At 38.1% G+C, this 27352-nt stretch overlaps 1 protein-coding gene across 1 annotated transcript in view; it reads left to right on the top strand.

The window, feature by feature from the left end:
• Window positions 1-3310: 3310 nt before the first annotated feature.
• The window catches only part of rem2 (RAS (RAD and GEM)-like GTP binding 2), a 34981-nt gene continuing 10939 nt past the window's right edge, over window positions 3311-27352 (top strand). The window contains exons 1-4 of the mRNA XM_065267387.2: window positions 3311-3633; window positions 4617-4938; window positions 6820-6893; window positions 24188-24365. Of these exons, the coding sequence (XP_065123459.1) occupies window positions 3622-3633; window positions 4617-4938; window positions 6820-6893; window positions 24188-24365 (586 nt within the window). The 5' untranslated portion in view covers window positions 3311-3621. The remainder of the gene's footprint in view (window positions 3634-4616; window positions 4939-6819; window positions 6894-24187; window positions 24366-27352) is intronic.

The raw sequence follows: 27352 nt of genomic DNA, 5'->3' as shown, positions 1-27352 counted from the left end.
AGGGAGCGTGCTTTGTTCTCAGGGTCAATCGTTCATCTCTCCAGCACAACGAATCTCTGACCATCTTCCTTTTATGTGTCTTTCAGGCTTGGACTGAAATGCATTACAAAGCGGCATTCATGGCAAGCTAGTCATTTTCGTACTGTGAGTTCACAGATAGGATAATGTGCGGGCATTCATTTCGCATTCAAGGTTGGCATTTCATTAAATACAAGGTTAGAAATCACTCGGTTCATTTTAATGCAAACATATATTGTACAAAAAACTATAGAAATTCCAGTATTACTGGCAGCTGTTTGCCAGTAACTTAGGCTACTGTAGATTTAAAGGAGCAGTGTGTAATTTTTAAAAGAATATCATGACAGAAATGCTAAATAAAATACAAAACTAAATTATAAGGGGTGTATAAAGACCTTTTAATAATGAACCATTATGTTTTTATTACCTTAGAATGAGACGTTTTTATATACATACACCGAGGGCCACCTTATGTGGAAGTCGCTATTTTGTGCCGCCATGTTTCTACGGAAGCCCTTAACTTTTTTTACTAAATTGTCTCCGTCGATGACACATTTTTCTGGTGGCAGCTACTGTAGCTTCTCGTTTCAAAATCGAGGGAAGAGCAGTGGACTGAGCCATTGGTTGCAATTTGCAACCTCACCACTAGATGGCGCTAAAATGTACACACTGCATCTTTAAAGTTATGTTACTGGCAACATTTTGTTCAAAGTTAAATGGACATTAAACATTAACAAGCATTTATCTTTACAGAATAAAACTAAAATAAAAGCCTGTGCAAAGCATTCTGGGAACCATAATCTGAAGGAAATAAACAGAAAAAGGTTGATGAGGATTTCTGGTTCCCAAAATGCTTTGCATGAGGCTGTTATTGTATAGTTTTATACTGTAAAGCAGTAACAACTTTGTTTTTTGGCATTTTAACAACTTTTTAATTAATTGAATGTGTAATTTAATGTTGGGGCGTACATCTTGACTGTGACATCACAGTTGGTGTAATGTCAAGATTGGTCTGTTTTCCAGCAGTCTTTACATAAAAATGAGAAAACAAACGCGTTTGAAAGCTCATGATATGTCATTACCATGTACAGAGCTCTTATTATTTATCTACCTGTATGCCTAGGTAAATACAGTTTTTCATTCTATGACACCTATAATATAATGTATACTGTTATTTAAAAAAAAATTGACAAATGTAACTTGTTCTTAATCTTTCATGCATATGTTAAAGATCAGTACATGTATGGATTTGGCACATGTTTTAATCCAAAGTGAGTGCATTTGAGCTATCTTTCTGCTGCGAACACAATTGTACCTAAAGCTGCCCAAAATATTGTTTTGTTTCATTGTAATCCCTATTATATAAACTAAAAAAAAACATCAAGCCAAAAAGTGACCAAATCTTGTCCATTAATCTGATGCAAAGCCTCTTCAGATCTCACAAAGACAACAATAGAGAGGTTGCTGATAAAATGCCCGCAGGCTGATGAGGATAACACTGAGCTGTCCCACAGTTACGCTGACAGCGCCATTCATTCACTGCACTCACAAGATGTTATCCTCTGTAATTATAACAGTCATATTTCAGGGGGGATTTCTAAATAATTCGAGTTGTCAACGCTCCCATCAGTGCTTTCAGCCTCACACGGCGCCGGCGGGGTCTGATGAGGCGCAATTAACACAGCAGCTTACCAAACTCATCTCCACCACTCCAGCGCTCTGCTCCAACCCTGTTTGTCATCCCGTGACGCCCCAGACCACCATTGACAACTGAGAAGGCCGTGATCTGTTGACAGAGCTGACCAGAGTAACAGCTGCATTAAGTTGGACATGTGTAACATTAATAATGTTTAATATACAACAAGGGGGTATACTGTAGTACACTCTAAAACAAACGGTGCTAAATAGCACTAAAAGTGGTTCTTGGCTCGTAATCATAGAGGAACCATTTTAGTGTTATATAGCATCTATGAAGAACCATATGGGGGCATGGTTCTACATAGTACAATATGGTTCTACTACTTCATCGGTGCTATATGGCACTTAAAATGGTTCATCTATGATTACGAGCCAAGAACCCCTTTTAGTGCTATTTAGCATTGTTTGTTTTTAGAGTGTATATTATATTAAATGGTACACACTCAAGTATACTTAATTATTTACTATGGTAAAAACTACTATAATATCAAGGAATTTTACTACAGTTTACTATAGTAAATAAATAAGTAAGCAGTATTTTATATGCAGTAACATTAAAAGTGTATAAAGTAACATTAAAATAGATATCATTTAAAGAAATTATCCTTTGGTCATTAAGGTTAACAGTGAAGATATCTGCACCATGGATAGTAAGAATAGTCTACTTGATTCACAAATAAACACTGGCCACTGAATTATTGGTCAAATTTATTGGTTTACATGATTTCAATTGTTTATGATGTACATGCTCTTTTGGGAGAGTGAGTCATGCCTCCTGAGGGTGAATTCGGAGGGCACAGAGATCCAATTCAAGATGTAGAGGATTTCCATCTTATGTAAAAGCCTCCAAACAGTATTCATATTACACACAAATATAGTGGGATTATTAAATATCAATAACAGACATCCCCCAACTAAAGTCACCCAGTACATCTCTGCCATTTATGTTATCAAGCATGGATTTGGCAACACAGCTGTACATTATTCTTTACATATAAATTAATTTAATAAACAATTACTGCAGTGTTTTACCTTATTGCTTGTTTAATTTATTGCATTGTTGTTTGCTTGTGAAGCACTTTGGTCAACCTTCGTTTTGTGTAAACGTGCTATATAAATAAACCTTGACCTTGAGTGTATAATGAAGAGTCACAAGATTGAAAAATTATCTAAAGGACAAAATCAGTATTTGAAAACAACGAAATAAGTAGCCAATATATTCATAGCGATTTTACATAAGTATATATACACAAGTATAAAGAAAAGCATTAAAAACAACAGTGGATTTTAAACTCAAGTCAAGAAAGAGACGAATATGAAAAAAGCCAACAAGGACAAGCTTCCTGACTCCAGCTATGACATACATGCTAGCTTAATGATGGCTGCAATAAAATTAAACGACTACTTAATTTACAAGCCCTCGAAAAATGGATACTTTATTCAAAGATTCATTACTGTATGAAACAAAGCGCGCGCAGAGAGAGAGAGAGAGAGAGAGAGAGAGAGAGAGAGAGAGAGAGAGAGAGAGAGATTCAGGTAATAACAGAAATGAAGGGGCGTGGCTTCAGTGCGTGGGCGGGGCCGCACGCTCTCCTATGAAACCCCACTATAAAGACATAAGGACACTCAGGTGAACGATAATAACCGAGTGGTTCGTCGCGGTCGTAAACAATTTCGGTGAATTTTAATGTTTACCGTTAAGTCAGCGTGAAAAGGGGGTTATTTTGTACAGTTACAGTCATAGTTACACCGGGAGTGCTTCTTTTTATAGATTACAGCAATGTGATGGCATATGAGTCGCGTGTAATGTAACAATCCCCACCGACGCTCGCGCCGCTTTTGACACTCAGTGAGATGACAGGGACGGAGCTTGTCGCTGATAACAGATGAACTAAAGGACTGAAGATGTCGGACCAGGTAAGATCATCGGTATCCCATGTGTGTGTGTGTTTGTTTTAGGGTGCTTGACTTTGGGATGCGTGCACACGCCCTCTCATCCTCTGCACCTTGTTTTTGAGAACATTCCTGTGCAGATGATAGAAATCACTATTTCAGGTAAATTACCTTGTCATGCAAAAAGAAAAATAATAATGGTCCTTATTTAAATGAACATAATAATTGTTATACCTAGTGTTCATTTATTATGCATTTTCTAGTTGATTATTAACTAAGATTATTGTAGTCATTTAATTAAAGCATAGCCTACTTAAATAGTCCTGGAATTTTTCAATGGTTACTAAAAGTAGGTGTTAACTACTTAGAGCTGGCCTTGGGTTACCTCTCCCCTGGCGGCATGAATCTTATTGTTTGACTGTCTTACTCACAAAGTCTATGATTTATTAATCAAGTCCTTTCAATTAGTATAATTGGCTGTCTGTATGTGTCCTGCATGTCGGACACTAGATCGGGCGTACAAGGTTTCGGTTCCCCTGCAGTGCTACGGGTATTAATTGCTGTATTAATATTAATAGTGGTTGCTCTTGATATTAAACTGTGGGAAAGAGATTAAGATTTCCCTTGGTGATTACTGTTGATGGAAATGGATGGGCCAAGCCCTAACAGCCTTAAGACTGCAGCATCTCATTACATTTTACTTTACTTTTTTGTCTTTTGGGATACTCGTACTGTTTTGTTTTTTTAGGCAGTGAATGCTTGCTTCTGTTAATGGGATCATGTGGTAGATGTGGACACATTGTTTGCGTTTTGACCCACTTTTATCTCAAGTGCACAACCCCATGAATCCCAGAGGATCCTAATCCTCCCCCTACAGTGTAAATTATTTCTGCACATTATTAATGTAGATATCATCTGGACCTTACTTGGCTTTGATTGTCAGTTTTACTGTGTAAACACATTTTTTTATCTCATAAGATGTTAATACCTTTCCTTGAATTTTGCAGGATTTTGGCTTAACTCTATCGACTGCTCCACAGCTACGCAGGGGCAGCACGCCCTTGCCAATCAAGCATCAGTTAAAGCGAGAAGAGGCAGTGTCCGAGGACTACGATTGGACACCGGGGCTCGACGTGTGTGCGACTCCACAAATCAGTATCAGCGATGCCCAAGATTCTCCTCCGACAAAACCACCACAGCAAAAGTACTTCGGGCCCCTTCGGATAGTACTGCTGGGTCAAAATGGTGTCGGCAAATCGTCTCTAGCACTTTCTCTTGCTGGACTGTCGGACAGATCACTCTCGGTAGACTCGGAAACCCACGCAGCCGGTAAAGATTTTGCCCTTTTGTGTCACTCAAACTATATACATAAGTCCAACAGTAGGTAAAAATCCTAAGGGCTGTTATGATCAACATGTGTTTATATATTTTTTAAAGGGGACAGAGAATGAAAAACCATTTTTACCTTGTCTTGGTTGAATAATGGTAGTCTACCCGCATTCACGAACATACAAAAAGTGCTAGACATGCTAAACATCTCAGTCTCATAGAAATTCCTCTTTTAGAAATGTCAGCCAGAAAACGGCCCAATCTGAAAAACTGATGCTTATGACATCACAGGCATCTCACTGCCCCTCCACTTTAAAATAATTGGCTAAATTGTTGAGTGGCAGCAAAGTCAGCCAATCAGTAATGAGATTGCAAGTTAAGCCAGTAGGGGGAGCCAAATAGGTGCAAAACCACTTGTTTAAAATCCCCCACGCTAATAGAGCTATCTGAGGGAGGGGTTTATAGGAAGCTTCTAAGGCATTACAGACCCAAACAAAAAAAATTTTGTCTACATGTCACATCACAGAACGATGGCAATGAAGACATATGGCAAAGTTACATTTGTTTGAGTGGCAGCAAAGGCAGCCAATCAGCGTCAAGTGCTTGCATTTCTTAATGTGGTTGCCAGTTAAGCCAGAAGGGATGTCAAATAGGTGGAAAACCATGTATTTAAAATCCCCCACGCTAATAGCTTTCTCAGAGAGGTTTTTAGGAAGCTTCTAGGCATTACATACAGACCCAGCTAAAAGTTTGTTGTCTACATGTCACATCACAGAACAATGATAAATAATCATTCAATCATTCTTTGTCCCCTTTAATTAAAAATGCAAATCTCCTCCCCTCCTCAAAAAACGATCTTTCCTTACTTCTGGTCATATGGAATGGCAGGTGGGCGGGGTCTGGGAGAAGATCGCTGCGATTAGCAATTAGCAACACGACCCAGCTTCAAAAGATCCAATCAGATCTTGATGGACAAATTCAAATCCAGCCCTGCCTTATTTCATTTCAGAAGCCGGTTTCACTCGGATCACAACAGGGAAAATTAGGCAATCGATACTTTCGTTTCATAGTGACTTTAAGTATTCATATTTAAATATAATAATATTATTATTATATATAAATATAAAAGTGTTTATAAACATGTAAATATTTCTTAAACGCATACATGCATGTGTGTGTATTTATATATACAGAATTTTTATACACAGTACACACACATTTTGATGATGTTAGCAAAAAGTTTTATTCTGGAAACGATTAGCTGCGATTAATCGGTATGCAGCCCTAGATAAGTGTAATATAACTCATGGTTATATAGTCTAGTTATTTTTCTTTTTTGCTAAGACTCAAGTTGAAGTTGGATGTGAAGGACTGTCCTATTCTTAGCTTTGCTGTGGATGAAACACGTACAGTTATCACCTCACAGACACCCGAGATCACTAGTGTAAGGCTCTCAGGATTTGATTGGAAAAAGCAGAGTGGGTGCTATGAAGGCATCCATCTTGTTGCAGGTCTTTCATCATGTTGTGTCTTAATGATGTGGGAGAAAACCAGCGAAGTGCTGCACAAAACCGAGCATGTCATTTACTAGGGGATAAAGAGCCAATCAGACGAAATCTGAGTGCCCTTGTGCATCAATTCTGTATCACGACCTTAGTAAGATTATTGTTACGCAACGTCTCGAGTCTAATTCTGAACTCTGCTTTCAAAACGTCTTTTGTATTCTTTTCACTGATGTGTTATTATGCATTTGAACCCGGTAAAATTACCAGCTTCTGCTCAACTGCAGAAAAAAATAACAGCTGAATGAACAAACTGTAGGTGATTTCATTTTCTCACGCTTTAATGTCAGTTATTAACAGAGGTATTTGTGTGTTGCAGATGAGGGTTACCAAAGACGAGTTACCGTGGATGATGAGGACAGCACAATTTTAGTATATGACAATTGGAAACAGGTGAGTCAAATACACATACTTACAAATGCATAAAGCAGAATGAGGCTTTTATTACAAGGTGGTCTATATTTCAAGGCACTATCATATTCCTATTCTCTAAATTGTATGGTTATGTTATGAAGTTAAAAAAATATATATTTTCCACTAGTCCCTTTAAAGGGTACCTCAACTATGAAGACTTAAGGGGATCGCACACCGGCCGCGCAGCTCAGCGCAGCGCTGCACCGTTCTAAAAAAATCGAACACATTGTTTTCTATGAGTATACGCACACAGGTGTCGCCAGGTGGCAAACACGCGCCGCCCAGCTTTGACTCAGGAAGTTGCCCAAATCCCTGTTGTGCCATACAGCGCCACTCACATAGTTTAACATTAAATAACATCATATTTGTCCTAAATCATTAATGATTAACATTGGCTGCTAACGTATATTTTGCATGTTGAATAGACGCTATCTGACAAAGCTCGCGCTATTTAATGTGCACTTCCGGTTTACGATACCTCCGGGTTGTCCTAGACGCGGCCGGTGTGCGACCCCCCCCCCCCCCCCCTTATTTGTCTCCTACTACTAAAATCCATTGATTAAATAAAGGTTCTATTAACCACCCAGACAAATTTAAATAATGAAAAAAGTCAAGTAAATAAAATAAGTTATCAAATTCTTCTCTGTTCTCAAAACTGGGGGCGTGGCCGCTGTCAGTGCTGAAACCACACCCACTTTTGGCAAAGCTGCCATCTCTTTCAACTTTAGAATACCGCTACTACCTAAATGGGTGCTCGCGATTGTGTTAGGGGTGGCGCCATGCTCGGTGGCTACAGTGCGTCATCGAATCATAATTTTAGGCCCACCCAAAAAATCCTAAACTCAAAAATAGAGAAAAACTCCACAATTCAGTATCACATAGGTCACAGTCTTTGTAATCTGTTTCAGCAATACATTTCTAACACTTATAATGTATTTAGAAACGGTTCTTTAAATTTACTTTAAACAGACATTAAATACAATGGCGGCTGGTGACTTCTTTTATCGAGGGCGCTCGATGCAAAGTTCATCACAACATGTATGCAGCCTGTTGTGTGGTTCCTTTTTTCAAAATATGTATTCTGCGCTTGAGTGATCCTATGTGCATCACATGTCTTGTCAAAATAAGTGCCTGCCGTAGACGCATCTAAATGGTTTATGATAAAAGAAACGCTCGCATTTGCCAGATACTTGCATAATCTCATGCGTAATCAAAGTTGACTGTTAAGGGAGTGTCTTGTATGTATTTTGTGAACGTGAGCGTCTCTTTTATCATTAATGGTTTTGACACAGGACGCAAAAAACACATATTTTGAAAACACAACCTAAATAATGATTAAGTATTTCTTTTTATAGGTAATCCAACTTGTAATCATCTCATAATATTTGTTGATGGTGATTGGTAATTCTTGCATATATTTAAATATTTACAAACTAAATTGTGTTGATTATCTGGGTGTATCTGTGTGCTGATTGTCAAAACAATGGCGAAGCGTCTCAAATGCAGAATTTCTTTTACTGAAACCTGAGCTTTTTTAAAACAAAAAGATACATTGTAATTTCTTTACTGCCAGCATAAAATGTACATGGTTGATGTACAGTTCTGCTAATTGGGTAGAAACAGACATGATTCACGTGCATGTGTGTGCGAGAGAGAAAGAGAACGAGAGAAAGAGAGAGGGAGACAGAGGTTAATAGAGACTTCAAAGGAATGGATAAGAAAGTAGATTAGAAACATGGTGTTCTGCTCTTGACCCTCCAGCAGAGGTTGTCTGTTGTTTATCGTTTCTGTTTCCTTTTACTTTAGGGGAAATAGTTTTCAGTTTCCTGTAATTTGTATCATTTCTGCTGCATGCAACTCCGGAAGTTTAGGATCCGTTTATAGTTTATGTGCATCCGCTATAAAATAATTTCACAGGGCGATTTGACCTTGGCACTTTGTCATCAACCCTATTTCTGGAGATCTACCCTCCTGCATACATTAGATCCAACCCTGGTGAAAGCTTGATCAGCAGGTTCGGGTGTGTTTGATTGGGGTCGGAGGTGAACTATGAAGGAAAGTGGATCTCGAGGGCCAGAGTTGAGAACGTCTGGATTAGTAGGATGTGACTTAGTCGTGACCAGTGCATTTGCATAATCAATGTGTGATTTGTTTATTTTAAGGGGTTAGTAAAGTCATCAATCAGTTCTTAATACTGATTTAAACATGGTTTTTATAGCAACACCATGGTAATTTTGCAGTAACCATAGTTTAATTATAGTAATTATGACACCAAAATAGTGCAGAATGCAGAGCCTTAATTATTTTTTGTTTACTTGTTTTAATCTTTTATAACCTGCAAATTTATTTCCTAAAGAAATGTGACCCAATCTTTGAAATTACTCAAGTAATTTTTTGTAATTTACTGTTTTCTAAATAAACTCATCATCTAGTCTACATAACGTAATGAACATTCTGTGAAAATATAATTTGAATATCTTTAACCTCCTAAGACCCGAGCTTTGGTTTGTCTTTTTTTAGATTTCTTACAGCTATTTTGGCGTTAGGTGCAACAGGTTCCAGTTACAAAGAATTAAGTATTAATTCTGTGCAAACAACAACAAAAAAATATGTGATGTCCATGTATGTGGACATCCAGGTCTTTGGAGGTTTATATTGACTGAGTATGACCATGACTAAAATTAAAATCAATGTGAAGTCAATTCTTAAGATTATGAGAATGTAGCCTGTATTTCACATACAAGGTCACATATTTAAATATATTAATATACATCTGAGATTTGCACACCGTGTAGTTGTATCTTTGATGCTGAACCTTGTGAAAGAACATATTTGTCATTGAATAATTTACATCCATCTTCCTCTAGGTTAAAAATTCCTCTTGGTGTCTCTCTGACCTAGTTCTGACCTTGGTTCTTAATTTATCAACCACCTTCTATACACTCACCTAAAGGATTATTAGGAACACTATACTAATACTGTGTTTGACCCCCTTTCGCCTTCAGAACTGCCTTAATTCTATGTGGGATTGATTCAACAAGGTGCTGAAAGCATTCTTTAGAAATGTTGGCCCATATTGATAGGATAGCATCTTGCAGTTGATGGAGATTTGTGGGATGCACATCCAGGGCACGAAGCTCCCGTTCCACCAGTTCCCAAAGATTCTCTATAAGGTTGAGATCTGGTGAGACTGTGGGGGTCATTTTAGTACAGTGAACTCATTGTCATGTTCAAGAAACCAATTTGAAATGATTCGAGCATTATCCTGCTGGAAGTAGCCATCAGAGGATGGGTACCATGGTGGTCATAAAAGGATGGACATGGTCAGAAACAATGCTCAGGTAGGCTGTGGTATTTAAACAATGCCCTATTGGCACTAAGGGGCCTAAAGTGTGCCAAGAAAACAACCCCAACACCATTACACCACCACCACCAGCCTGCACAGTGGTAACAAGGCATGATGGATCCACGTTCTCATTCTGTTTACGCCAAATTCTGATTCTACCATCTGAATGTCTCAACAGAAATCGAGACTCATCAGACCAGGCAACATTTTTCCACTCTTCAACTGTCCAATTTTGGTGAGCTTGTGCAAATTGTAGTGTCTTTTTCCTATTTGTAGTGGAGATGAGTGGTACCTGGTGTGGTCTGTTGCTGTTGTAGCCCATCCACCTCAAGATTGTGCATGTTGTGGCTTCACAAATGCTTTGCTGCATACCTCGGTTGTAAAGAGTGTTTATTTCAGGCAAAGTTGCTCTTCTATCAGCTTGAATCAGTCGGCCCATTCTCCTCTGACCTCTAGCATCAACAAGGCATTTTCGCCCACAGGACTGCCGCATACTGGACGTTTTTCTCTTTTCACACCATTCTTTGTAAATACTAGAAATAGTTGTGCGTGAAAATCCTACTAACTGAGCAGATTGTGAAATACTCAGACCGGCCAGTCTGGCGGCACCAACAACAATGCCATGATCAAATTGCTTAAATCCCCTTTTTGTCCCCATTCTGACATTCAGTTTGGAGTTCAGAAGATTGTCTTAACCAGGACACACCCCTAAATGCATTAAAGCAACTGCCACGTGATTGGTTGATTAGATAATTGCATTAATGAGAAATTGAACAGGTGTTCCTAATAATCCTTTAGGTAATATATATATATTTTCTGTATATCTTCCATAAATTCAAATATTTTCCTCACACTTGTTTATCTGACAGAACCATGCATGTAATGTGGCTGTATTTTACTCAGTATTATGTTTATTTTCTGAAATATGATGATACATTTTGCCTAGAACACACAGACTCATATCAGTTATCACACAGGCACATGGTTGTGATTTTCATATGAATCATATACTCTGCTTTGAAAGTGAGCTGCCTACAGAGTCATCAAGGCATCACAGTCACAATCCCATGGCTGTTCCTCAAGTTCGGCATCTTAATTATTGTGCCTCTTAAGATATCTCTCATATTGCCCAGATTGCTCAAATGATTGCAGTGATCTTAGAATGCACTGCAATGCGCAATATGGTGAGAGTGTGGTTTTGAATATAAACTTTTATTTATTTTACCCAGTATTTATCTGTTATGTTTTATTTTTTCATTTGCTTATTTATCAAACTCTGTTGAAACCAATTGCAAATTAAGTCTCATGTGGACATTGTTTTACCGGCAGCTGCCAATGTAGGCAGCTGGCAATGAAGAATCTCTGTATGCTTTGGAACAGAGCCATGACATGTCTTTGAGTCAGTTCACTAGGTTTCTTTCAAATGCATTTGCCCGAATGAGGCATCATAAGGTTGTGCATGTATTTAAAATACCACATTGATTATTCAAATGCATTCAACTCCCTAGGCAAAGTATACCTGACTTAGGCAGGTCAGGTCCGCTTCCCAATGATGCTTGTGTCTTATTAAATCTCTTTTGATTGAGATGCTATTTGTTTCTCTGACTCCTCTCACTTTGTGTGTACACGCATGAATGTCAATGGAGTTTTGGATTTATTCCAGGAGAGAGAGAGGGAGAGAGAGAGCACTGAGTGGAAGTACTTCAGACTCGCCCAATTCCATCATTTTCTCTTACTCCATTTTGCAATTTCTCTCTGAAATTATCTCTTGGCACATTGTATCACGTGACCTGTGACCTCCGCAACTGCATTACGTTCCGTACCCGCCTGGCCCGTTCTGGGTTGCCATGGCTACCAGTTGTTACAGCCAGCAAAAATCCCATTATAAACTATTGAGTAATGATTTGTTTTACAGATGCTGAGATTCAGAGCTCCTCTTATGGTTACATGGTTCATTGATTTTTAATCTGCAGTTGATAAATGAACGGCTACTAATAAAGGATGTGGTGCAGAAGTCTGTCAGTAATTTAGTTATGTAGTTTTTATCATTAATTAGAGTTTTAGTTAAATGGGGGTAGACATTGCAATTGATCAAATTAAAGTCAATTATTGCCTTGCAGGAAACATCACAACAAGCTGTGATTTATTTAAAAATGTCACTGAATGCTTAAAAATTAATCATTGGTGGTTTTCAATGTGGCAAGAACCCAACATTTAAACATTTAAAAAGGTTAGATTACAACCAAACTGGCTGGTTCATCCCCTATTGACCCAACGCTGGGTTGAAAATAACCCAGCATTTTTTATGAATGTGACCCAATACTCCAGCCAAAAGTCTAAATTAGCCCATGTAGGTACTCGCCCTCAAGCAATCTGAGATGCATATGTCCATCATCTTTCAGACACACACATTTGGAGCTATTTTAGTAAATGTCCTTGCTTTTCAAAGCCCCAAAATGCGATTTTGTAACAAAAATATCCATATTTTAAACTTTATAAACTATAATATCTAGCTTCTTGTAACAATGCTATCTTAGACTTACACAATTCATGAGAGTTTATGCGCAGAGTACCTATGGCCAAAACTCTCTTGTGAATCACGTGAGTCCAAGATGGTGCCGTTACCGGAAGCTAGTTATTACAGTTTATAAAGTTTGAAATATGGATATTTTTCTTAAAAAAAAATCACTGATTATGGGGTGGCGTTTGCATATGGCAGAGAATGGCAATCGCATACCCTTACATTCATACAAAACAGCAGAAATTAACAGCCTAAATAGTTTCATTGGACGCACGTGCAGTGACGCGATTATGCGCCTGGTCCGAAATTTACTTCCGGTTTCTGTTTGTTTAATGGTCTGACTAGTTGCTAAACTGAACTCTTAAACAAATACATTGTCGAAAATAACAAATGTTTTGGTTTCCTAGGTAATCTATGTGTTGTTTTTTTTGCTTGTTATATAAGTAAACTACTTTAAACTGATTTTTTTGTTATTTATTCTTAGCTGAGTTTACCGGAAGTTACGTGTTTTCCACGAAAGACGCTTGTTTATGTTGTTACTGATAAAACCGTCTATAATGATGCTCATTAAAGGGATCATTTCACAATACTTTTTTTAGATGTCAAATAAATCTTTGTTGTCCCAAGAGTATGCATGTGAAGTTCTAGCTCAAAATCCCATATAGATAATTTATTATAACATGTTAAACTTGCCAGTTTGTAGATGTGAGCAAAATGTGCTGTTTTAGGGTGTGTCCTTCAATGCAAATGAGCTGATCTCTGCAATAAATGGCAGTGCCGTGGTTGGATAGTGCAGATTAAGGGGTGGTATTATCCCCTTCTGACATCACAAGGGGAGCAAAATTTCAATTAGCAATTTTTTTCACATGCTTGCAGAGAATGGTTTACCAAAACCAAGTTACTGTGTTGTTCTTTTTTTTTTACATTTTCTAGGTTAATAGAAGCACTAATGATATGTCCACTTCAAAGATAATTTTAAATATTTTTATTAGAACATATCAGAATATTGGAACATTACTAATTGTGATAATTTACACATGTGTTCGACTTTATGCTACGCCACAGGAACCAACAGGCGGATTATATCAAAGTGATTTGAAAGCAAACTCTTCCGTATTATTTCTCGACTCATCCTTGCGGTACTTTGATGTCATCCGCCTGATGTTCTTGCACCGCAGCTTGAAGTCGAACACAATTTATAATAGCGGGGTTCCTATTGAAGGAGGACTCATGATGTCCTTATTATTTCTTATTTGCACGCCTTTTTGAATATGGCCACTTGCATGATGTTTTTCCATTCAGCCCTTTTACAAAAAAAATGTGTTAATATCTTAGCACATATGAGGTAACCAACTAAGACATACGACTATCACATATAAATATAATGAGGTTTTATAGATCTGATATTTATTGTTATTGAGAATGTCCTTGTACGTCCAGAGTAAATTGTGCCATACCCTAGGTTTTCGTGAAACGCCGCCAGTGATCGATTACCCGTAGAAGACCTTTATTAACCTATTGGAGCCATGTGGATTACCTCTGTGAAGGATTAATGCACTTTTGGGGCTTTAAGGTCAAACGTTGTTCCATGATCCCTGTTTTCTACCATTTATAAAGCTTGGAAGAGCAAAGACATTAACGGTACTAAAATAACTTCATGGGTCCGATCTTGCCCCCAGCGCAATTGACTTTGTCAGTGACGCATGTATCATTTGTATTTTGCACCAGCGCAAATCTGGTTTTTCCCTCCACAGACGCACGTCGGCAAACTAGAGAATGAACTTGCGCTCCCTGGGCGGTTCAGCGCAAAAAAGGAGGCGTGTTCTGGTGCAAAAAAAAAAACTATTGCGCCACTCATTATGCTATTTTAAGGGCGCATGCTTGACCATAATGTATAGCGTGCACAATGCGCTCACAGTTTGCTTATCTAATCTACACAGATGCAACAGTTATTTTTGCAAATCATAAATTGTTACAATAAAAAATACTAACACATGAGATAAGGGAAATCATTGTGGTGAGCATTGTGGTGATAGTTTTATTTAAATATTTTCATAAGTTTGTTGTGTGGCTGTATTACGTTTATTTTATGTAAATGTTTTCATAAGAAACCTTATGGCGCAAGAGTTATTTCTCCCGCCGGGAAAATAGCAACAGCGCCCAAGATCCGCCCACAAAGTCAATAGCGCTTTGCGCTTCGCACTTGCGTTTCAGATCGTTAAAATAGGGCCCCATATGTGCTTGTCTGAAAGATGATTGACATATGTATCACAGATTGCTTGAGGGTGAGTATATCATGGGTTAATTTTAATATTTGCCTGGAATATCCCTTTAAGATGCAACTACTGCAATGCTGTTATAAGACCTTGATTCACGCTGCAAAAAATGACTTTCTTACTTAGTATTTTTGTCTTGTTTTCAGTAAAAATATCTAACCATTCTTAAATTAAGATGTATTTTCTTGATGAGCAAAATGATCTAGGAAAATCAGACAAATCAGTCTAGTTTTCAGACAAAAATATAAACTTTAAGTAAACTAGTGCTTAAAACAAGCAAAAAATGGAATAAGAATATTTTTCTAAGCTTACTTTTTAACTTTTTTTATAGACGGTTTCATCGGATGCACGTGATACACGTCTGGATCCGAACTTTACTTCCGGTTTCGATTTTTTTCTGACTAGTTGCTAAACTGAACTCTTGAACAAATGCCTCCTCGAAAATAACAAATGTTTTGGTTTCCTAGGTAATCTATGTGTTGTTTTTTTGCTTGTTATATAAATAAACTACGTTTAAAGTACTTTGTTGTATTCTTAGCGGAGCCTACGGAAGTTACGTGCGGACCGCGACAGCCGTTGTTTATGTTGTTACTGCTGAAACGGTCTATAAACAGTTAATTGAAGAAAATTTATTTTTGAATTTATTCACTTACATTTTATATTTTTTGTCTAAAAACTAGGCTTATTTTCCTAGGTCATTTTGCTCATCAAGAAAATAAATTTTTAGATATTTAAAAAAAAATACTGAGTAAGAAAGTCATTTTTTGCAGTGCACATAAAAGTTAAGATGCGTAGATTTGCCAAGTCACATTAATTTTCATTAATAAACAGCATTTATTTCTTACACTCTAAAACAATTTAAGTTTCACAGTAAATGTAAAAATAAATGCAATGTATTGATATATAGGCTAAACTTAATTGCCTACAGTGCTGTCTTGAGACAAAACGTAATTTTTGCTGATTAACAGTAGGCTACTTTGGTATCTGTAAGGATCAGCACTTTCTCTATTGTAAAACTAGGTCAGCAGATCTATTGAGAAGATGCTGAAAGTGTACTGTATGACTGCAGTCAGTGCTGCAGACTGCACCCTTACTGTCAACTTATTGCAATAACTGAAGCATGCAAAAGGGAACAACTGTGCGATAGAAAGAGAGAGAGAGAGTACTAGAATGAACTCATTCTTTCACAATGCTACATTGTGTACTAGTTTTAAAAGATGCAGAATGTCCCAGTTCTGTAGCAGAGGTTATTTTACTTTCACTACATGATTCTTATACAGCCAATCTACACCTAACACATCAGCTCATTCAGAGCCCTATGAAGTCTAGACTGGCCAGGTTAGCCTGCTGACTTGAAGTGCTTTTGACAGCAACAGGGAGGAAGAATGTCTTTTAAATAAATCATTCTTTTTCTTAAAATAGCTTCAGATTGTCAGTCACTTCCTTACGCAAACTGCAGACGTATTCTGCCTCCGGTCGTGCCATTGGTCAGCGCAGGGATTTACATCGTGCTCCAGTTTCGTGTTCCAGCACAATGATGTCATTGCTTTCAAACCTGTCTCTGATTACCTGTGTACACTACATTAACAGAGAGCTCTGCGGCTATTGTCACAATAAATCAATTAGGCCTTAATGGGCCGTGACCTTAGAAAATTGGATTTCATTCAAATGAAAATAGTGACTACAGTCAGCTAAAATATAACAAGAGTTAAAATTGGAATAGAAAACTGTTTATTTCGGGCTTATATTTCATACCCAAATAGCCTACTGTATTACATTTTCCAAAATGTGCAGTCGACAACCAGAGCACACAGTAATGGCCGCTGTATACCACAGTCTAATGGGCTTTCCATTTTCATTTATTGGAAGCTATATCAAATAAAAGTTTTAGCATTAAAGCTTTGAACTAGGACTGACTGTTTGTCTTAACAATGCCAGGGGGTAGTGTTTGTGTAACGGTTGGAAATGCCTTTTTGCCTTAGTTGTGTAGAAGTCACACAGTGCATCTTAGTAGGAGCTGTAAGCAATTTCGGCAGTCTTGCTGGACCACTGAGCTTTTGTTTGTTTTGCTGTTTAAAGAGCCTAGTGTTCGTATGGTTTAAAAACATGCAAAATAATGCGGAAAACTCTTCATATCATTACCGTTGTATTTATTATTTATAATTATACCACGTGCCTGTTACAGTAAATGCTGTATTCTGATTGGCTGAAAAATGTTCTGTGGGTATGCATTAATTTCTGATAACTGCACACCTAACTTGTCAAATGTCATAAAATAGGCACCAGAGCAATGTTTGTGGTAACCGTGGTATAAGAGGAATAATTGACTCCGGTCCTTTGAATTATTAAAAATAATGCACACCCACGGTGTAACAGCACTCTGCTTCGCGTCGTGCCGCATTGCACCTTGGGTGTGCATTATTTTCTTATAATTCAATGGCTTGTCATCAATTATTCCTTTTTTACATTTTTCATAATAGCATAGGCAATATACTGTACAATATGTACCAGCAATATTCAAAGGAAGCAATGGTTGATTCTATACCAAACATAGCAGCAAGCTCCTGCAAATGCAAATGAATACAGGTTACTGTCCCTGCTCATGAATCAGTAAACTGGTCCAGTTCACCTTGGCTATTACTTATTGATTACTCTTGAGCTAAAATATACATGATGCTACATGGCTTAGGTTTCTTTTTTTGTTGTTGTTGTTTGGCCCAGTTAATGGTTTCTCATGTGGAGATGAGGTGTGGGCTGGGCCATCGTGTGTGAAAACTTGAAGCGTTTTGTGAGAGGTGTGAAATATAGGTCTGTTTATCTCAGTTAGGGAGAATGTGCAATGTACCGCTGAGAGTCGTACGGTTAGGTGTAGCGTGCAACCACATTGGACTTTATGGGGTGTGAGCTACGTCAACATTCATTAGCATGATGTTTTTGTTTGATGTCTGGGCGTTGGGCACAGCGGGTAGGCTTTTATTGCTGCTGAGGTATCCCAGCAAGCAAAAACTGAGACAGTGAAATGATGGTATAAGGGACACTCCACTTTTTTGAAAAATGCTCATTTCCCAGCTCCCCTAGAACTTTTCACTTTTACCGTTTTGGAGTCCATTCAGACGATCTCCGGGTCTGGGGGTACCACTTTTAGCATAGCTTAGCATAATCCATTGAATCTGATTAGACCATTAGCATTGCGCTTAAAAATAACCAAAGAGTTTCGATATTTTTCCTATTTAAAGGTGCAATTTGTAAAATATTTGCAGTAAAATGTCCAAAAACCACTAGGCCAGTGTTATATATTTTGTCCAGCTGAGTAGGCTACTATCAATATCTGTAATGTTTTCAACTACTTGTAAATCGTGAGAAAATTGCCATTCAAAACATTGTTATGGGGCAGTGTAGTCTCCTGTCAATGACGTTAATATCCATGTGACCCTTTGTCATCGCCTTTACTGACGTAAAAACCACATGACAACAGTGGTCGAGGTCGAAAAAATAAAATGGCGGCCAAGGAAGCGACTGGAGCTCAAATTTAGTGTAAATAAATGTATATTTTCACTTTTTACACATTTTAATTGCATTTCTAGCGAGAAATTAGTATTGTAGTTTTCAAATATGTGATTAGTTATCAGAAAGGCGCTCTCTGTTTATATTTCAAACACACCGCCTTTGAAGTGCGTCTGAAAGCCTTTCTCTGAGCTGCGTTCATGCCTCCGAAGTCATTTCCTCATGAGGCAGCGAGGCAACAAGTCACTGCCTTGAGTTTTCAGACGCAGCGAGCCAGTGTCGTGGACAAATGCGGAACTATGCGTTAGCGCCTGTCGGGCTACACACTTGCTTATGGACTTATGGATTACTTTTTACCGTCTGCCACTCATTGTGTCAGCAAAGACAGCTCCTGTAAGCGTAAGGGCCAACCAAACGACCAAAGAAGAGTTTGGAACAAAACGAGAGAGGATCAACTTGTTGTTGCATTATCTGGATGGAGAGAGCTTCACGACAACATTTAACTAGACCGATATTCTGATCCTGCTTGTGTTTTACGCGATGGGTGAGTTGTTTTGATTTGTAACCCTTCAAAAAACGTATGCTATTATATTGATCACAACATTAGTGTGTAGATTGTAATCAGCGCGTCTTCCCACGGACGATATGCACATCAAAAGGTATTGTACAGCAATAAAAATGGTCATTTTAAGACGCTTCAAGATAAGATTTGTACTGTCAATACATTATGTGAAAAATCATTGTAGATTGTAAGTTGAAAACTTAATTCTATGCTGTGTTAACCATTGAATTTGGACTAATAGTATAACATCTATGACTAAAAATTTCGTTTTGAACATCACATATAAACTTACATAATGAAATAAACGATGTCATCAAACAAATTTATAATACTTGATTACCTTATCCATCAACGTGATTTCTCGTTCGCGTCTGATTGATGGCCATCAGCGGTTGAGTTAAAGACTACAAATCCCATAATTCCACGCTGCTTCAGAGCATCATTAAACAACGCCATTGTTATTGATTTGATATGGCGCCATCTAGTGGCGCATAAATACAAATTGCATCTTTAAAACTTGACTCTTCTGTGGTTACATTGTGTATTAAGACTGACAGAAAATTAAAAGTTGTGCTTTTCTAGGCAGATATGGCTGGGGAATAAACTCTCATTCTGTTGTAATAATCAAGGACTTGCTGCCGTAACATGACTGCAAGAGGGGCAATGTTATTACGCAGTTCCCGAAAATAGTCCCCTGCTATTGAAATATACTAAGGGGACTATTTTTGTCTGCTGTGTAATATCATTGTGCCTCCTGCAGTCATGTTACGGCAGCAAAGTCCTTGATTATTACGTCATAATGAGAGTATAGTTCCTAGCCATATCTGCCTAGAAAATCACAACTTTTAATTTTCTGTCGGTATTAATACATCATGTAACTACAGAAGAGTCAAGTTTTAAATATCGAAACTCTTTGGTTATTTTTTAGGGCGATGCTAATGGTCTAATCAGGTTTAATGGATTATGCTAAACTATGCTAAAAGTGGTACTGTCAAACCCGGAGATCAGCTGAATGGATTTCAAAATGGTTCAAATCAAATGTTTAACTCTAGGGGAGCTGAAAATTTTGCATTTTTCAAAACAGTGGAGTGTCTCTTTAACTATAGACCCAAAATAGTGAGTAACCCCAATTCTACAATAAGTAACCTTAAATTTGATTACATGCTGTTTCTCCCAAATAACTTTGAGATGTACAATATTCCATCATGTAAGCAGAGTCAACATATGTTCAAGGTGTTTGCTTTCATTTCTTTTACATGTTTTAAAAGTATATGCATCGCCTATTCTTGGGCTATAGTTAGACGTCTATTAGACCAGCCTTGTTTTAGCCAAAATTGCTTGCAGGGTGTGCTTTGTGTTTGGATTGTTTGGTTTAGTGGCACTTTTAGATTGTCTGACAGCCGTCCAGAGTATTCGTATGTTTCGGGAGTGGTGTGTGTGCGTGGACAGATGGCATATCTGTCTGCGGGGGTGTGGCACCTCACACCGGTTTAACGAAACACACACGGCTCACGGTTAAGTCCCAACATCCTATTATCAGACACGACCTCCCACCCCATGTGGAGTAACAAATTAAAGTCTCTTATCTGCAATGCAAGACCCTCGTCCTCGATCCACTTTCATGTTTGTTTTTTTAATCTGTGTATTGGCTCGCGAGCCAGGACCTGGCCTGGTTTCGTGTAATCTTTCTGTGCCAGAATGCCTGGTAGACGGAAGAAGGTGTGTTGGTGGTAAATGACCCAGCGGAGAGGAACGCAAGTTCTGTTCGGAGATAAGTTGGGGAATGATATAATAGCATGTGAAAAACACAGGTTGTAATCTTCTTTGTCGTGAACTTCACTGAACTCATTTGATTCTGAACCAAAGGCTTAACCGCAGCAATAGGTACATAAGAAACAATTTCAAGCGTTTAGGGCTGTAGTGTGTATTTCGTATAAATACGTTTTGCACAAATTTGGAAGGATTGTTTAGAAATCCAGAATAGAATTAGCTTTTTTTGAGCCATATGTTCCCCTTTAGAAATGTATTTTTGTTTTGTTTAATATAATAGTCTTTCTTCAACATTTTGTAGTAAACATGGTTTTAAAAGGAATTATGCCATGTGAATGACTGTTTACTTGGATTAGCATGCATAGTTATCTTTTCAGTCAACATATAATTAATAAAATGTATAGACAATTTAATTATTTTATGAAACGGCCGATTTAATCTGGCTATCTTAATCTGCACAGCAGGACCAAAAACTGGCAGGCATATTTGCTGACTGCATAAAAGGGATTTGCGTGTATGTGTATTTGTGTAACACAGATATGCAGCTACTAGCGTGTATGTGTTGAATTGCTCTAGTTTATGGTACACATTTGGGTGATTCTCACGAAATCCAGATTTTGAAGGTGTCCAGCATTAAAATAAAAAAACTTGAAGCCATTTTTTTGCACATATAAGATTAAGGTCTGAACTTACTATAATCATTATTTTTAGAGGATTTAAAAAAAAATTCCTATAGAATTATTTACATTTTTAGATGATCAATATCAAAATGATCATTACCGCAACATGATATTACATTAAATATATGCATTTACAAACTCATGTTTCGGTAATGACAACTAAAAAGTTGTCTAGGTACTATGACAAACCAAATTTAAATTTTTTTTCTGGAGAGAATAAATAAGAACTGCTTACCTGGTAGCCATCTTGAGTGTCACAGTCAATTATGTCCTGACAATCTTTTTTTTTTTAAATGTGAGTTCTTTGAGGGCTTAAACAATGATTGAAAATTGTCGCGGAGGATGAGAAAATTGGTCTTTGACACATTTATATTCCTTATTATTGTCTCTACATTTAACAATGATCACCAAAAACCACATGTTTCTTTACTTTAAATGTTTATAGTATAACATGCACTGAAGCTTTTTATTTTTTAGATTTTTTAATTATAAATATTTCCATGTCAAAGAACCCAAATCCAGTCATGGACAAGTTGCGGTAATGAAAATGTTCCCCTTAAATTTGGAAAAACTAAAACAAAATTGGTTTGTATGATGTCATTTGAAATCATGTGCAAAATAGTACATGAAGAGATGTTTGTAACTGTATGCTTCTTATTTTGATACTCTTTTTCTTTGCATTTACTTTTTTTATCAAAATGTTTCTTGACACCTCATAAGTCTTATTTTGCGAGAATAACCCATTTGCAAGCATGCATGCACCTGTGTGAATAGAGGACTTTGAAACATCATAAATCCTGGGGTAAATATGGCCATGAACAGGCGGACGATGACAGATGGCCTATGGTTCAGCGGAAGGGCTCAGAGCTGTTAGTCCGATGTACTGTCTCCTTCTCTCTTATTGTAACCATGATGAAAAGACCTTTTGCTGTGTCAGTATGGCCCCAGAGAGCCCTCCATCACGCAAAGCACTATCGACCGTGTTTCGATGTCTCACTGCTGTGCCAAGACATGTGTCCTTCCCTAGTAGAGGTCGTTCGTCTGATGTGCCGGCCCGTCCATGTGCCGTGCCGTTCCTGCACGGGGCCGTGGCAGGTGGCCACCAGACTTTTCTCTCCGGAGACTTTGTGTTTTCGGGGCTTTGTGACTCTCACGCTCCGGGCTGAGTGATGTGAAGTTTAGGAAGCTCTCCAGAGGGCTGAAATATGACTTTGGGGATGATAATGTACGATATAGGCTTTCCCTCTTGATCCTACTGTTTATCTGTTCCTTCTTTTGCTCAGAGGAAGGATGGAAAATGAAAAGTCTGTCTTTGTTTATTAACCCCAGTGTCATTTCAAACTCACAAGGCTGTTTGGGTCAACTGTTATTTCTAAGAGATGGGAGAAAAAAGCAGTCCACAGAGGATGAAGCATTTTCTTTCCTCTCAGTTCATTATAGATGGGGTGATGGGGTCTCTGTCATAAAGAGGGGGTTGAGGGTGACCCCTGTGTGCCTCTATATTAAGCTCAGCTTTAAAGTGTTTGGATAATGCGCAGTGACATTCTCAGGGGTAAACGCTTGTGTCTGGCTGGGGCAAATACTGTGTAGTGATGTTTTTAACACACCTGAGCTCTGTGGCAACAGGGACCGAGAGAAACAGTGAGCTGTAACAACAACAGACACATCACGGATTTACGGGCATCTCTTTAAATCCTCTTAATCCTTTTTTCATGGACACAAACAATCTAGAGCCCCTTGCAAACAGAAGAGGCACCCTTATTAGTGAAGCCTTAACACAACACAAAGACATCTGACGCTTAGCAAACAGTATTAACAACTAGACTAACACAAAGGTGGAAAGGGAAATAGCTGTTAAATGAGTACAAGGATTTATAGTAATAGTTACTTGTGTGTGTGCGTGCATGCGTATTTGTGTGACAAACATATACAGTCATATATACATACGTGTGTGTGTGTGTACAATGTGTGTGACCTCATTTTTTTACATTACGTAATGTAAAGGCGCCTCAATTGCTCACTTCCTCATTCACTATAATATTCATTCCCATTCATTCTTCTCCCATAACGCTATTCTCTGGTATCTCTAATCTTTTTCCTGTCTCATATCTCCTCCTTGTACTCCGTCTATGTCATCTCTGTTCCTCACTTATTGATTTTTCATCTTTAGGTTCTTTCATCTCTGCAGTTTCCAGTCTGAACTCATCATTCCAATATTTTTATACCCGGACGTGACTGCTTTTTTGCTAAGATCAGTGAAGTTGCCTGCTCGTTGATACCCTGCGTGAGGGGCGTTTATCTTTCATGAATTTGAGGATGCCCTGTCCTTGCATGTTCTCACATGGATGACTTTGTGCATCTGATGAGATTCTTAAGTGTGCAACCTGTCGATATTCTGATATCCCATAAGGCCACGGGAGATAGGGAACATCATCTTTGGAAAATAATTAAAAGCTTAAACAATTAAAAGTTATGGAAACCCGTTCTTTATAAGTGTAGTTAGGGCTATAGGATCAAAGAAATATTTGTCTTGCAGTTACATTGTTGTGTGTGTGGTTGGCAAAAAAAGAGTCTGGTTGATCTCTGTTGTAATGAATTGTGATTTTATTGACAGGACCTGTCCACTCTGCAATGCGAGGTGTGCATCCTGGTGTTCTCATTGACGGACAGGCGCACTTTCCACAGGATCGCCCAGCTCCGCCTTCTGTTGAGGGAGACGTTGCCGCACACCCCCATTATTCTGGTGGGCAACAAGAGCGACCTTGTGCGGTCCCGAGAGATCACCGTAGAAGGTAAGGCTGTTTTTTAAACAACACATCTCATCATTCAACTAGATTTGCGGGTCAGGATTTAAAGAGCTCCTATGGTCTGATTCACGATTTTAGCGTGTAGGTGAGTTAGTTCATGTACCTTTTGCATATTGTTAACAAACCCCAAAGTAAACGATGATGCAAGTTATCGTTTCCAACGTAAATCTCTTTTCTTAGACTACAACAATCACATGGATTGTAGGCAACAGTTTACTTCCTGGGATTGGTGATGTTGCAACATGATCTCACAAAGTTCCGTTGTGTAGTCATGGAATATTTTGCTCATTTTTCCGTGGCATTGTCACGGATCTCTGCATTTTTCCATGGCCGTACCACGGACTTTCTTTTCCGTGTAATTGTCACGTATTGGTTACTCAACTGCTTTTTCCTATTTTCAAACAATTGTCGCTTCGGTTTTGGGTAAGATTTGGTGTTTGTGTTAGGATGTCACTTTAAGTATCGCTTTATATAATTTTTTTCTGATTTACTCATTTATATTTTCTGATTTTTAAACCATTGTCACCTGATGGATTAGAGTTGGGTTTGGGTAAAGATGTAATTTTATGTAAATCTAACCCTAAACCGAAGCAATGATGGTAAGAAAACAGGACAAAACTGTTGGGTAACCAATCCATGACAATGACACAGAAAAGAAAGTCTGTTGTACGGCCACGGACAAATGCAGAGATCCATGACAATGCCACGGAAAAATTAGCAAAATATTCCGTGACTATACCACAGAAATTCGTAAGATCAGGTTGGATGTAGACAATACCAACATTATTATAATTCTTCCCGCTTAACTTACAGCCTGCAAGTTAACTCCTGTTAGCATTGCATTGTGAGCGAATCTTTCAAACATGTAAGGAGCGTCGCATTTCCGGCTGATGTCAGAGGTATTCAGGCCAATCACAACATACAGATTAGCTGGCGCTTTTCTAATCGCTGAGTTTTGTACACAATCAGCTTTTCAGGAAGACAATGTATCTGGAGCTACAAAAATATACAGTATGTGGAAAATAATGTGTTTTTTGAAGCAAAAACTACACAAACACATTGTATTATACCAGATACACAAAAATGTTCGACCATAATGTTAACCTGTGATTAGTCTTAGCCTCAGATGTCACGTCCACAGACCATTGAATGAACATGTGATGCATAAGGCACAAAAATTTCAAGCACTCAGAAGTGTTAAAGTCTCCATGTGATTGGTTAAATACTGCAGGAAGAAACATTCAGTCATATTTTCCTAAAAAAAAACTATTTTCCTTTTTATAATCTAAAACCTTTTTTCATTGAAAGACTCTGGATCTTAAAGGTCAAGAGCATCTACAAAACAAAATTTAAATATAGTCTATTTTATTTAAGTCATATAAACTAAAAACACTGTAACAAGTACTTCGTACATATCCCATAATTCAACAGGTATCCAATTCACACAATGTCCCTGTGGTCCACCTCTGTCTTTCATACTAGTGAGTCATCCATATTCAGCCTTGCTATGGTGACTCAGTGTTTGTCTAAATGTTTTTATCTCCATCTGCCCTTATTTATGTAAGGATTTCGTGGATTCCTGTTAAGAAACGATCACTGGGCTTATGGACGTGTGCTGGTGCTGCTAGGAGACGTACGTTCATGGACATATTGTCCTTGTAGAGGCTGATACAAGAACAGAATGGAGATTCTCCTGGCTGATGTTTTCTCAGCAGGGCAGACACGTTTTCGTCTCTGTGACTAATTTAATTCTCATTTGCAAGGCAGATTTAATTAGATCAAAACTTGAAATTAAAGCGATTGTCTGCAGAACTTCAATCTGCCAAGCTTTATTAAACGTGCGTTACAATTAAATGCGACCATGTCTGTGAAATCCAGGCAAAAAGTTTCATGATCTAATTATGAGATTTGTAGCATCAAAGTTTGATTTCACAGTAATTTCAAGTCAATATTAAAGATTTCGATATCACTTGACAATAAGGTTGTATTTGTTAATATAAGTAAATATATTACCTAACATGAATTTATAATGAACCATATTTAACCTGCCATTTATTTATCCTCTTTAATGTGTGTTAAAGGTGCCACGTGGGATGTTTAAAAAAATCTCTTGACAGAAATGCAGTATAATATATATAACTATATTATGAGTGGTCTATAAAGACCTTACATAATGAACTGGATTGTTTTTTATTACCTTTAAAATGAGCCGTTTTATCCACATACACACGCGGGTCCCCTTACATGGAAGTCACCGCCATGTACATCCCAATCATAGACTGTAAAAAAAGATGGACGGCGCCCCTTCCCTCTCTTCCATTGGTGAAAAGTGATGCCGCCAGTGTCCCGATATGGCGCTGACATCTTGGGTCTTAAGTCTGCGCAGATGCGATTTCGGGACCAGTCCTGCGCAGTAGTGAGCAGGAAGTAAAGCCGCGAAATCAAGACCCCGCCCTCACTCTCGCAGAATGCGCATATCACACGATATCACAGCTGTCAATCATGACGTGACACCACCGTTTTTATATCATTAAAGCTCACGTAACACACGCTGATTCTGCATTTCTGATGTTAATCTGGAGTACCTATAGAATAGTATGACATCCTTTATATCTCCGAAGACTCTTTAGTTTAATCAGATTTATAAAAGAAAGATTAGCTAAACAGAATCTTTCCGATAACGTACGAAAAAATGAAGAAGGAGGAGTTATACCGCGGGAGGAGCGAGTACGAGTCATGCAACACTATACAACACTGTTTTAACTTATGATTCACTACATGTTCGTGTCATTTATATAATTTGCACGCGACTATTTCCAACATAAGACACAAGTCTTACTTACCGCGTGCAACGCGTCATGACCCGGTTGGGAAAATCCAGCGCATCAAACACACGCAAAACTCACACCTACAAAGTGGCAATTTTAACATGTTATAATAAATGATCTATATGGTATTTTGAGCTAGAACTT

Source organism: Paramisgurnus dabryanus, chromosome 6, assembly GCF_030506205.2.
Source record: "Paramisgurnus dabryanus chromosome 6, PD_genome_1.1, whole genome shotgun sequence".
NCBI classification, from domain to species: Eukaryota; Metazoa; Chordata; class Actinopteri; order Cypriniformes; family Cobitidae; genus Paramisgurnus; species Paramisgurnus dabryanus.
The sequence above is the reverse complement of the archived record's forward strand: the minus strand, read 5'-3'. Positions and strand labels throughout refer to the sequence as shown.